Genomic DNA, 13,915 nt, shown 5'->3' with positions numbered 1-13,915 from the left:
CTTGTGAAATAAACAACAAAAATAGAGAGACAACACAGATATTTGTATGATATGGAGAAACGAGAACCTTCATATAAGACTGGCGGAAACAAAATAATGGTAAAGATACTTTGGCAAACAGCTCAGCATTTTTCTAAAAATGATTTAAACATAAACTTTGTATGACCCACTAACCCTAGGCATATTACTATAAAGAAACAATTGTGGTAGCATTATCTCCCCCTCACCCTCCCCTGTCCGAGTGCATGTGTGCATCTGTAGGCCAGACTCCACCGTGAGCATCATTCCTCAGGTGCTGCCCACCTTTACGTCTCTCACTAGCCTGGAGCTCACCAAGCAGGCTAGGCTGACTAGGCGTTCCATTTACAGAGACTCACCAGGCACAGCATTGAGATTTTTTTCAAATTATAATTACAGCATTTCTTCTTTCCCTTTTCTTCCTCCAAACCTTCCCACATACCCATCTCTACTCCCAGTCAAGTTCATGTTCTCTTCTTTGATTAATTATTTTTTTAATATTTATTTATTTATTATATGTAAGTACACTGCAGCTGTCTTCAGACACTCCAGAAGAGAGCATCAGATTTCGTTACAGATGGTTGTGAGCCATCACGTGGTTGCTGGGATTTGAGCAGTTGGCGATCTTAACTGCTGAGCCATCTCATCAGCCCCTTTGATTAATTATTATTGCACACATATATGTATATACACATTCCTAAATGTTACCTGCTCAGTCTGTATGTTACTTATATGTACGTTTTTAGGATTTACCATTTGGCACCAGACAATGAACTGGTATGCACTTCCCTGGGCATTACTAAGCACACCACCAAGCCTAATTTAAAAAAAAAACAAAAAACATGGGAACTGGGTATTAAACTCAGACCATCATGTTTACAAGACAAGCACTTTACTGACTTAGCCATCTTCCAAGCCAGGTAAGAGCCAAGGTGAAAAACAACCTAAATGTCCACCAAATAATAAACAACATATGGAATATTCATATAATGAAATATTACTCAGAAATTTTAAAATATAGGTAACATTCAACAACATGGATTAATCTGAAAGACATGTTAAATGAAAGAAAGAAGACTATACATACTGCATGTAAAGATACAAAAGACTACACATACTGCATGATTTAATTTAGTGAAATGCCTAGAAAAGGCAAATTACAGACAGACAGTGTAAGTTGCCTGTGGCAGAGGATGGGAATGAAAATGAGAGGATCTTCTCATGGTCATGTGTTTTATGATTTACTTATGATAGTGCTTAAATAACTCTATAAACACACAGAAATTATTGAGTGTACTTGAACTGAGTAAATTATATCATAGAAGCATGCCTCAACAAACCCATTTTAATAAAATCATACCACATCAGTATTTATTGATTATATCAGTTACTGGCTATGAAGAAGAAAATGCCACCATATACACTTAAAACCTTATTCTTATCTGTGACCACGTCAGTGAGCTCCTCTAGTCCAGAGTCTGTAGTTTAGCATTCAGCCGAGTAACCTACATAGAGAGTAGGGATTCAGTGTTTGCTGAAATGACATCTGCTTCAATACAAGATGAGGACAGATGCTTTTAGATGCAGCAATATAGACTGAGGACAGAGGTAATTAGTCCTTCTGCATGGCCGAAGCTCACCTCACAGGCTGAGTGAGATAACAGCTCTGACTTGGACTCTTTGCTCCACAGTAGGTTTAGGGCTACCAACTCTAAAAGGAAGACATTAAATAGTAGCTCTATCCTTGCAAAGAATACTAGATTATATAGAGAGGATAAAAGGTTGAGGCAGGTGAATAGAAAAAAATTGCACCCAAGGACTGAAGAGATGGACCAGTGGTTAGGAGTACTGGCTGCTCTTACAGAGGACCTGAGTTCAGCTCCCAGCACTCACATAGTGACTACAGACATCTATAACTCTAGATCTAGGGGTTTCAGCTTCCTCTTCTGGCTTCTGCAGGTACTAGGCACACACAAAGAGCACAGACAGGTATGAAGGTAAAAGCTCACACACATATATTTTACAGTTAACAATCTAGAATGAGTTTTGTAAAATTGAATTTAACTTCTTCCATTATTAAAAAAATTCTTCCATAAGCACTGACCATTACTTTTCAAAAGAGCAGATGTATATCAGAAAGAATGTAAATATTGCCATCACGACAGCTATGTGCCATTCATTCACAGCAGGACTCTGGTCAAGTTTCTTTACTTCGTAGGCTCTAGTTTTCTTTTAATAAAGGCAGGATTAGCTCAATGTCTCCCTGCTGAGGAAAGTTAAGGTGCTCTGGAGAGGATGAAGAATGAGCACCTCATCATCTTGGTTACAAACAATAAAGAAAACTTTCTAGTTTATAAGGGAAGAACGGAAAGCCATGATTGGTTCACTAAAGGGCCTGTTAGCCATCTATATGACTTTTACTCCAACGTCAGGTCCCACCCTTCAGTGACATGCAAGCCCACATTCCACCCTTCCACCCTGCCCAAGACCCCCGTATACCTCAGCTATCGTCATTCTCAGAGCACTGACAGGGGAGAGCTCAATATCCACCAGTTGGGCGGCTTTTAAACTCTGCCCAGTAAAGATTGCACAAGGACAGAAAACAGCAAAGAGTTAGAATTTTAAGGCAAACAGGGACATAACAGCTAAGAACATTAGCACAGTGCCTAGAAACAAAGAGAGGTCTCAGGGCTACAGCTGAGCTTTGGAAAAGTGAGGTAAGAGTCACTATTATTCTAACTTTCTGATGGTAAATGGTCAAAGAAAAAAATATCTCAAATTGGTCAGAATTTTAAGTTTGTCAAACTTGATAAACTTGTTTATATTATGTGTCTTCTTTTTCTTTTAAAAGCTACATCTTATTGATGTTACCTTAGACTCTTAAACTCTGAGGCAATTCTCCTGCCTTAGCCTTCCGACTGCTGGAATTACAGGAATGAGCCACCACATAGAATCATATCCTGTATCTTCTAACTTTCTGCTTACTCATTCTTGGCTTCAGAAAAGTCAAACTCTAAGAAAATGTCATTGAGTCATTAAGCAAAGTTGAGTGCTTTTAAAGGGAGAAAAAACTAGGGAGGTAGCTTAGCAACAGAGCAGCTACCTAGCATCACGAGGTCCTAGGCTTTATCCCCAACACTGACAAAAAAATAAAAAGAAGTAAAAATTTAAAAGGAGAGCATTACTATAAAGAAAAAGATTATTATGTAAAGAAAAATAAGGATTTCCTCAATTTCTTCCATATAACATGCAACACAAAGCTACTTAGAATATAAGGAGGGGAAACTGTAATCCCAGCATTTGAAAGGCAGAGTCAAAGATTCCTGTGAATTTAAGGTCAGTCAGTGCTACAAAGCTGAGACCTTATTTTAGAAGAAAAGGAAGAAAAAAAAAGTCAAACATATATCTAACTCTTGAATTATATACAAGCTCTCTAGGTATTGACTCTGAATTTAAGACTTATAAATATACTTTGCTTTTGTCTTAACTTGCCTACTTTAAGAGAATATGCTAGATATGTTCATACATGTCTTATCCTTTTGTACTATTAAATTTTGTATTTTTATTGTCAAAGTAATATTTTTCTTTTCAAAAGTCAAATAATTATAAACATTTCTAATAAACTCAGAAAATTATGACCGTCTGCTATTGTAAAACTGCCCACTGGGGCTTAACATTGATAGTTTTTTTTTTTAATTAATTTTTTTTTAATTAGGTATTTTCCTCATTTACATTTTCAATGCTATCCCAAAGGTCCCCCATACCCACCCCCCCAATCCCCTACCCACCTACTCCCCCTTTTTGGCCCTGGCGTTCCCCTGTACTGGGGCATATAAAGTTTGCAAGTCCAATGGGCCTCTCTTTGCAGTGATGGCCGACTAGGCCATCTTTTGATACATATGCAGCTAGAGTCAAGAGCTCCCGGGTACTGGTTAGTTCATATTGTTGTTCCACCTATAGGGTTGCAGTTCCCTATAGCTCCTTGGGCAATTTCTCTAGCTCCTCCATTAGGGGCTGTGTGACCCATCCAATAGCTGACTGTGATCATCCACTTCTGTGTTTGCTAGGCCCCGGCATAGTCTCACAAGAGAGAGCTATAACTGGGTCCTTTCAGCGAAATCTTGCTAGTGTATGCAATGGTGTCAGCATTTGGAAGCTGATTATGGGATGGATCCCTGCATATGGCAGTCACTAGATGGTCCATCCTTTCGTCACAGCTCCAACACATTGATAGTTTTAACAATTTAAAATATGGAGGAAGCTGACAAAGATCTATAATTTATATAAAACCAACCAAAATATTTTCACACACACATTTATCATTCCATCTATTAATTCTATTCTGGTTAAAATTTAGCCACTAGTTGGTTTGAAGGATATAGTATAAAGAATTTCATGCCCAGAGAACATAATTTGTACTTGAAAAAAATCTACCAAATACATTTTCTTTTCTGGTTGTTTTTAGATTTCCAGTAACTTGACTTACAGAGTGGAGAGTTATTTAGCACAAAGACACTGGGGATGCAAGCCACACTAAGAAAGGATGGATGTGGCTTCTCTGTGCCTTCACAGTTGTTATAAAATTAATGAGACACATTCAGCATCTGCAGCTTATTCAAGCACAAACAAGTAAAATGAAGATGAGAATCCCCTTACAGTATCACTGTCACAAGGCTGGAACTGGAAGGGCTGAGGCTTGTGAAATACAGCATTCTCTTGTAGAAACAGCTGAAGGTTATAGTCCCGTACCACCTAAAGACAAAACAGGAACCTGTAAGTCTTAAGTCAAGTTAAAATGTCCAGTAATTATATTCTAAAGTTTAGAGTTTAGGGATTGGCCAGATGGCACATTGGGTAAAGAGCACTTCCTGTACAGGCCTGGTGGCTTGAATTCAATCACCAGAACCCAGGTAAAGGTGTAAAGGGAGAACCAACCCCACAGGCTTGTCCTTTGACCTCAACAAGTATGCTATAGCATGCCTTCCATCATATACATGTGTGCACACAAACACACATCATACCAAATAACAATAAATTTTAAAATGTTTAAAGTATATTTATTCATCTATTTTTTTTCATTTACTTATTTTTGATACAGAGTCTTACTATGGAGCTCTGGCTACCCTGGAATGTACAATGTAGACCAGGCTGACCTTGAACTCACAGAGATTCACCTGTGTCTGTCTTCCAAGTGCTGGAATTAAAGCCATGTATCACCATATCTGGAATTATTTTCTTTAAGATAAACAAACAATAATTTGTTTTATTTTTAATTATATGTACATGTGAATGTATGTGTATGGGTTTGTGTACCTGTGAATGCAGGTTCCCATGGAGGCTAAAGGTGTCAGACACCCTAGAATTGGCATTATAGGCAGCCTGAGATGGGTATTGAGAACCCATCTCAAGTCCTCTACAAAATCACTACTTGCTCCTAAGCATTGAGTCATCTCTCTAGCCCCTCTGTTATTTTTTAAACAAATAAGAAATCTTCCAATACTATATGGTCAAAAAGAAATAATGTCACACATCTTACTTTTTGTTTAATTCAATTCTTACTTATGTGTCTGATTTTTCTCAGGAAGGTACACTCTCAAGAAGGTATTTCTAAATTTAAAGTACTAGTTTAGACACTATTCTGGATTAGGATACCAGACAAATACTATGCAATATTTTAGGATGATAAGAAGATAGCTACTATATAAAACCTTACTGTGGGCAGTGAGGAAGGGGATGGTGGAGTTGGAAGCACAGAGTCCCTCTTGGTTTCTCCTAGCTCATCTTCTTCTATGAAAGGATTTTTTTTTATGTGTATATGGTTCATAGGCCTCTTGAGTCTGAAAGTCAACTTACTGCGTGATGTACCTTGAGAAAGGCTAGGCGTGAACAGTATTTAACTGAACACACTCTGAGTTCTACTTAGCCACTGTATGCCCTTCACTCATCCTTTATTTGCTGTGCATCAGATATCATTAAAAACTGGGCAGAGGTGCAACTCCACTCTATTGCATATGGTTATACATTTATCTCAGTGTCCTTTGTGAAGATCAAATCCTTGCCACTTAATAGTAAGGGTATTCCAATACTCCTCAAACTATTCCACAAAATAGAAACAGAAGGTACTCTACCCAATTCGTTCTATGAAGCCACAATTACTCTGATACCTAAACCACAAAGACCCAACAAAAAAAGAGAACTTCAGACCAATTTCCCTTATGAATATCGATGCAAAAATACTCAATAAAATCCTCGCAAACTGAATCCAAGAACACATCAAAAATGGTCATCCATCATAATCAAATAGGCGTCAATATACGGAAATCCATCAATGTAATCCACTATATACACAAACAAAAAATATGATCATCTCATTAGATGCTGAGAAAGCATTTGACAAAATCCAACACCCATTAATGATAAAAGTCTTAGAAAGATAAGGAATTCAAGGCCCATACCTAAACATAGTAAAAGCAATATACAGCAAACCAGTAGCCAACATCAAACTAAATGGAGAGAAATTTGAAGCAATCCCACTAAAATCAGGGACTAGACAAGGCTGCCCACTCTCCTTACCTATTCAAAGTAGTACTTGAAGTCCTAGCTAGAGCAATTTGACAACAAAAGGAGATCAAAAGGGATACAAATTGGAAAAGAAGTCAAAATATCACTATTTGCAGATGATATGATACTATACTTAAGTGACCCCAAAAATTCCACCAGAGAAACTCCTAAACCTGATAAACAACTTCATCAAAGTAGCTGGATATAAAATTAACTCAAACAAATCAGTGGCCTTCCTCTACACAAAGAATAAACAGGCTGAGAAAGAAATTGGAAAACAACACCCTTCACAATAGTCACAAATAATATAAAATACCTTAGTGTGACTCTAAGCAAGTGAAAGATCTGTATGATAAGAACTTCAATTTTCTAAGATCTCAGAAGATGGAAAGATCTCCCATGCTCATAGATTGGCAGGATTAATATAGTCAAAATAGCTATCCTGCTGAAAGCAATCTACAGATTCCATGCAATCCCCATCAAAATTCCAACTCAATTCTTCATAGATTTAGAAAGAACAATTTCCAAATTCATCTGGAATAACAAAAAACTCAGAATAGCGGAAACTATTCTCAACAATAAAAGAACTTCTGGTGGAATCACCATCCCTGACCTCAAGCTGTAGTTCAGAGCAATAGTGATAAAAACTGCATGGTATTCGTATAGTGACAGGCAGGTAGATCAATGGAATAGAATTGAAGACCCAGAAATGAACCCACACACCTATGGTCACTTGATTTTTGACAAAGGAACTAAAACCATCCAGTGGAAAAAAGACAGCATTTTCAACAAATGGTGCTGGATAATTGGTGGTTATCATGTAGAAGAATGAGAATTGATCCATTCTTATCTCCTTGTACAAAGCTCAAGTCCAAGTGGATCAAAGAACTCCACACAAAACCAGAGACACTGAAACTTATAGAGGAGAAAGTGGAGAAGAGCCTCAAACATATGGGCACAGGGGGAAAAAAAATCCTGAACAGAACACCAATGCTTTGTGCTGTAAGATCAAGGCTCAACAAATGGGACCTCATGAAACTGCAAAGCTTCTGTAAGGCAACAGACACTGTCAATAAGACAAGAAGGCAACCAACAGATTGGGAAAAGACCTTTACCAATCCTATATCTGATAGAGGGCTAGTACTCAATATATACAAAGAACTCACAAAGTTAGACTCAAGAGAACCAAATAACCCTATTAAAACGAGGTTCAGAGAATTATCAACTGAGGAATACCAAACGGCTGAGAAGCACAAAAAAAAAAAAAAAAAAAAAAAAAAAACCAACATCCTTAATCATCAGGGAAATGTAAATCAAAACAACCCTGAGATTCCACCTCACACCAGTCAGAATGGCTAAGATCAAAAACTTAGGTGACAGCAGATGCTGGCAAGGATGTGGAGAAAGAGGAGCACTCCTCCATTGCTGGTGGAGTAAGATGGTACAACCACTCTGGAAATCAGTCTGGCGGTTACTCAGAAAACTGGACATAGTACTACCTGAGGACCCAGCAATACCATTTCTGGGCATATACCCAGAAGATGTTCCAACATGTAATAAGATCACATGCTCCATTATGTTCATAGCAGCCTTATTTATAATAGCCAGAAGCTGGAAAGAACCCAGATGTCCCTCAACAAAGGAATGGATTCAGAAAATGTGGTATATTACACAATGGAGTACTACTCAGCTATTAAAAACAATGAATTTATGAAATTCTTAGACAAATGGATGAATCTGGAGGATATCATCCTGAGAGAGGTAACCCAATCACAAAATAACACACATGATATGCACTCACTGGTAAGTGGATATTAGCCCAGAAGCTCAGAATATCCAAGATACAATTCACAAATCACATGAAACTCAAGAAGGAAGACCAAAGTGTGAATACTTCAATCCTTCTTAGAAGGGGGAACAAAACACCCATGGAAGGAGTTACAGAGACAAAGTGTGGAGTAGAGACTGAAGAAATGACCATCCAGAGTCTGCCCTACCTGGGGATCCATCCCATATACAATCACCAAACCCAGACCCTATTGTGGATGCCAACAAGAGCTTGCTGACAGGAGCTTGATATAGCTGTCTTCTGAGAGGCTCTGCCAGTGCCTGACAAATACAGAAGTGGATGCTCAAAGCCATCCATTGTACAGAGCACAGGGTACCCAATGAAAGAACTAGAGAAAGGACCCAAGGAGTTGAAGGGGTTTGCAGCCCCATAGGAGGAACAATAATATGAACTAACCTGTACCCTTAGAGCTCCCAGGGACTAAACCACCAACCGAAGAGTACACATGGTGGGACTCATGGGTCCAGCTGCATATGTAGCAGAGGATGGCTGATGCATGCCTTAGTCCCAGCCTCAGAAACTCAGGCAGGAAGACTTTGAGGGTAGGCCAGGCTACAAAGGGAATATAGAACCAACCTAGGTGGCTTCCCACCAAGGCTGATGACCTGGGTTTAATCTCAGAGACACACTGTCTTCTGCCTTCCATATGCATGTGATGACCCACGTCTCCACATCTCCTTGACCCCAAATAAATGTTTTTTAAGAATACTTTGGCCTTTAATCTCAGCACTTGGGAGGCAGAGGCAGGCAGATTTCTGAGTTCGAGACCAGCCTGGTCTACAGAGTGAGTTCCAGGACAGCCACGGCTACACAGAAAAACCCTGTCTCAAAAAACAAAAACAAAAACAAAAACAAAACAAAACAAAAAAAGATTAGTTTGAGAAAAGTCACAAATATTTTCTCTTATTAAGGAAACTATTCAAGAAAAGTATCTCCAGGGGTTTTTGTTGTTAAAAAGACATGGCCTCATGTAGCCTAGCCTGGCCCCTAACTCATTATATAGCTGAGTCTGACCTAAACTGACTGACCATCAGGTTCCCAGTGCCAGGCATTGGGATTGCGGCCAGCTTCCTCACCAAAATCAACTGTAAATGTTTGGTTTTACATCAATTTAAAAACACAAGGAACCTGTCTTAGGTCCCAAATTTTTTTTACTCAATTTTTAAATTTCAAAATTATATACATCAGTCTAAATCATATAGCAAGGGATTCTGAAAACTGAATGCACAATGAGTGGTGTGGACTCTAATAATCTGCACACTACCGTTTTGAACCACAGTTTTGTTCAGTAATGAAGATGGGTGATCTCCATTTATTTTTTCCTCCTTAGTTATTACTGGCTCTCTTATATTTTCCTTTTCCTCAGTCAAGTAGGTAGTACTGCTTTCTCTTATAAACTCAGGATCCATTTTTGCTTCTGGTTGCAGCGGTTTTCCAGACAGTACGTGAGGAACCTCAGGACAGCTGTGTTGCAGGTCCACAGCTGAACCATGCGTGTTTATTTTTAGTGCTTCGACGGCTGCAGCTGAATCAGAAGCAGCTGGAGAGGTAGTGGACTGGTCAGCGGCTTCTGCTTCACTCAGAGGACAGCCTTCTCTGACTCCTTTTCCCTTTCCTTGAAGCCCAGCAGGATCACTACATTCTTGCAACTTTGCATGGATCTGAACCTGCTCATCAGTGACCTGAAGAACCTCAATCAGCCAGACACCTTGCCTGCTTCAATGGGGAGCAAAGGACCTCTTCAAGAAACCCATTAACATTTTCTTCACTGATAAACAATCTTTCCTCCAAGGAATCCTTGTTCAAGCCACAATACCACTCTCGCCAAAGTCCGTGGCTCTCTGAAGATTTTGCCAGTACTATGACTGCATTATTTAAAGAAATGCTAGTCTCCGGTTCTCTGGTACTCAACTTATTCTCTGGAGGAAACTGCAAAATGCAGGAATAACCCAAGTCTTGTGTGGAGAAGCACAATTCGTAACTGACTCGTGGCGGGTCCCCTTCTGCTCCTCATTCGTCTGGACACCAGGGTCTCCTCACAGGGATTCCCGCTCGCCGCCCGGGAAAGCTGAGTAAGGGAGGCTTTGGTCCCCAGGAGGAGTCCCTTTCCCGAGGTCTAGAGGTGCCACCGAGTCCCCTCCGAAGTCCTGCTCTGGCTCGAGCTCCCCTTTAGCCCCGGGGTCTGGGGCTCCCACACCGCTCTTCTTCCCGTGGTCAGCTCAGGTTCCATCTGCAGACTCTTCCTAATTTTATTTTCAAATCATTAATTGCTAAGAGTATAGACACACAACTGGTTATTATGGTTTGATCTTGTTTCTAAAGTAACTTTGCCAAATTGCTTTTTTATCTGGATTACTTCAGTAGTTTTTATATTGTTTTTATGGCTATATAGAGAATTATGCCATTTCCAACTAGCAATAATTTTTATTCTTCTCTTTTTAACCTAATTGTTTAAGTAAGGACCTTGAGTATAGCAGTGCAGTATAGTCATGAGGGTAGTTTTTGATCTTGGTAAACATGCAGTATCTCACTATGGAGCATGGAATTAACTGTTGGCTTGTCACAAATGGTATTGTGTTCTACAAGTTCCCATTTATTTCTAGTTTGCTGAGTTCTTGCTTTGACCACAAGAGTATTAAAATTTGTAAAATGTCCTTTTTCATATCCATTGTTTTTTTGTTTGTTTTGAGGCAAAGTCTCACTGTTATATAGCTCTGGCTATTCTGGAACTAGCTATGTAAGCCAGGCTGGCCTCAATCTCACAGGGATCCACCTGCCTCTGCCTGTCTGTCTCTTGAGTCTTGGGATAAAAGATGTATGCCACCACAGCCAGCTTTTCATATCCACTGTAATGATCATAATTTTGTTCTTTAATTGATTAAATTCACTTTTCTGGTTAGTTTTCAAGATGATATATATAGAGATAGATAGATAGAGATATAGACATGCATGTATATATATCAATAGACAGTTTCCAAAGAAATACAGGATAAAATTGTCAAGTTATGACCTGTTTATTCAATGAGCTACATTACTAATTGGTAGTGTTATCTTTTGCAGGCAGAGAGCAGGCACGTAGAAACACACTATACAGGACAGTAGAGCTGCTTTTGGAGCTACCATTCTAGAAAAAATTTCCCCGGCAACATCTGCTTCAGTTACTTATACAAAGCATTTCATAAAATATTAAGGAGAAGAGCAAGCTTCATAAATAATTAAAATTTAATAGAAGCTCCTAGGGCCAGCTGTTTCCATTTACAGGATGAAAGCTATAGAGAGCACTTAAACATTTATATATGTAGTGTCTGCATGAATTACCTTACAGCAACCTGGGACTATGTTACGTTGTTAGCAAGTGGGAAAAACAGATTTCTACTGAAACAAATAATAGTGTAGATTAAAAAAGTCAAGATTTTTAAACATTCCATTCAGTTAGCAATCTCTGGGCTGCCTTCTGAACCGTAACAGAACAGCATAACGAGCTGTTTGTAACAGAAAAACACATGGTATAAAACTCGTGGGTGTGAGCTCTTCTCGCTTACAACAACAGGGCACATCTCCAAGCTACATCATTCATATTGAATTTTTATTCCTATCACTTCCAGTCTTGACATAAGAGCATCTCATTTACACCTCACCCCCAGGGAGAGAGAGGCTCCTGAGCGAAAGCAAAAAATAAGAGCTTATCTCTTTGTATCCAAAGTAGTTCATAAATTCTTAATTCATTTCAGTAACAATAATATAAGAAAAATAGATGAAACACCACCGTAGAGTAACAGTACAGTAATGGAAGCATTGTGTGACAGAGAGAAGAGGAGAGAGGTGCAATCTCAGGCTCAGTCTATCTTCTTTTCCATAAAACAAATATGGGATTTACAATGTAAAAAACACCAAGAATATCCAGAAAATCAAATACACGCACAATTATTAGCCAGTTTTCATGCCTACATTTTTTTTATTACTTTTGTTTTTTTACAGTCTAGTCATTGTCCCCATTCCGGATGCCTACATGTTTTTTGTTTGTTTGTTTGTTTGTTTTTATTAGGTATTTTCTTCATTTACATTTCAAATGTTATCCCAAAAGTCCCCCATACCCTTACCCCACCACTATCACTTCTTGGCCCTGGTGTTCCCTTGTACTGAGGCATATAAAGTTTGCAAGACCAAGGGGCCTACATGTCTTATAAACTAAAAATAGTGAGATTTTCTTGAAAAAAAAAAAAAGTAAAGAAATTTCAAAGAATCCTGCCAAAAGATAACCTGACAAAATTAGAATAAAAGCAGATTACAGTTTCCAGTAAAGCTGGAAATGAAAAACATCATCCACACTAAATGCAAAATTCAGGGAGAAGGTGGAGAAATAAGAATAAAAGTTTCTCATATCAGATTATAGTAGGAGTAGGGTGTGTGTGTTTGTATTTAATTGATTGAAAATAAGAAAAATAAGTTTTTCAAGCAAAAGCAAGAACACTTAAGAATATAGAAAGAAATACTTTAGATAAGGTAATAATTGAGGAAACAGATCACTGAAAAACAAAACAAAAAGTATTTCTGTCAAAATTAATAAAACTGACTGGTAAGTGTCACCAAAAATAAAGTGCAAGCAAGATGGCCTCAGAGACACACAGGCTCTTAAAAGATGGGCACCACCATACCTGGTGAGTGGACAACTCTATAGGAAAATGAAAACTGCCAGGATGTACTAAAATACAGCAAAAGATGAAAAAATTTTCAGAAAACCCGAATTGACCATTAAGCACTAATTTTTATTTACAGTAGTCAAAAACCATTATTATGCAGAAGGAACAAAATCAGTAAGGTTTTATAGACATTTTACTCTAATACTATCTTATGATTTCAAACACATATATTAAAATTAAAAGAACTGGCTAAGTGTAGTAGAGCACACCTTTAATCCCAGCACTTTGGTGGCAGAAGCAGGTAGATCTCTCTGTGAGTTTAAGGACAGCCTGGTTTATATATTGAGTCCTAGGTCTATCAGAGCTACACTGTGAGACTCTGTCTCAAAAACAAAGGAATGATTGTATGAATGAATAAATCAATCAATAGACTAAACAGATATCCACAATGAACACCTGTATACTTATTACCACAATTCCAAGATTAAGTTTTTTCTTCTTTTTCTTTCAAAAACATATTCATCTACTCATCCATCCTTCTTTCTACACATCAATGTTTTTACATCTTTTATGGGTTCTGGGAACTTGGCATCTTAAATACTTTTCCTTCTTTAAATTTGTAATGTAGATTGATTGATTTTACAAGGTTGAGTGTTTTGCCTGTATGCGTGTGTTATGTGCAACATGTGCATGTCTAGTACCCATGGAGGTCAAAGAGGTCAGATCCCTTTGACCTGGAGTATAGTTGGTTATAAGCGACCCACCACATGGGTGCTGGATCTGAACCTGGACCCCTTGAAAGAGCAATAAGTACTCTTAGCTGCTGAGCTCCCCGCAGCCCCGGTAA

At 38.4% G+C, this 13,915-nt stretch overlaps 1 protein-coding gene across 5 annotated transcripts in view; it reads right to left on the bottom strand.

The window, feature by feature from the left end:
• The window catches only part of Fchsd2 (FCH and double SH3 domains 2), a 175,907-nt gene that overhangs the window by 35,515 nt on the left and 126,477 nt on the right, over nt 1–13,915 (bottom strand). For 3 of the 5 annotated variants that reach the window (XM_006507518.3, NM_199012.2, XM_006507517.3), the window contains 2 exons: nt 4,675–4,770; nt 2,518–2,589 (listed from right to left, as the gene is read on the bottom strand). In XM_006507518.3, the coding sequence (XP_006507581.1) occupies nt 2,518–2,589; nt 4,675–4,770 (168 nt within the window). The remainder of the gene's footprint in view (nt 1–2,517; nt 2,590–4,674; nt 4,771–13,915) is intronic. The other 2 variants (XM_030242304.1, NM_001146010.1) reach the window with 1 other exon arrangement.

Source organism: Mus musculus, chromosome 7 (genome assembly GCF_000001635.26).
Source record: "Mus musculus strain C57BL/6J chromosome 7, GRCm38.p6 C57BL/6J".
NCBI lineage: Eukaryota > Metazoa > Chordata > Mammalia > Rodentia > Muridae > Mus > Mus musculus.
Note: the sequence above shows the minus strand (reverse complement) of the source record. Positions and strands in the feature narration are given on the sequence as shown.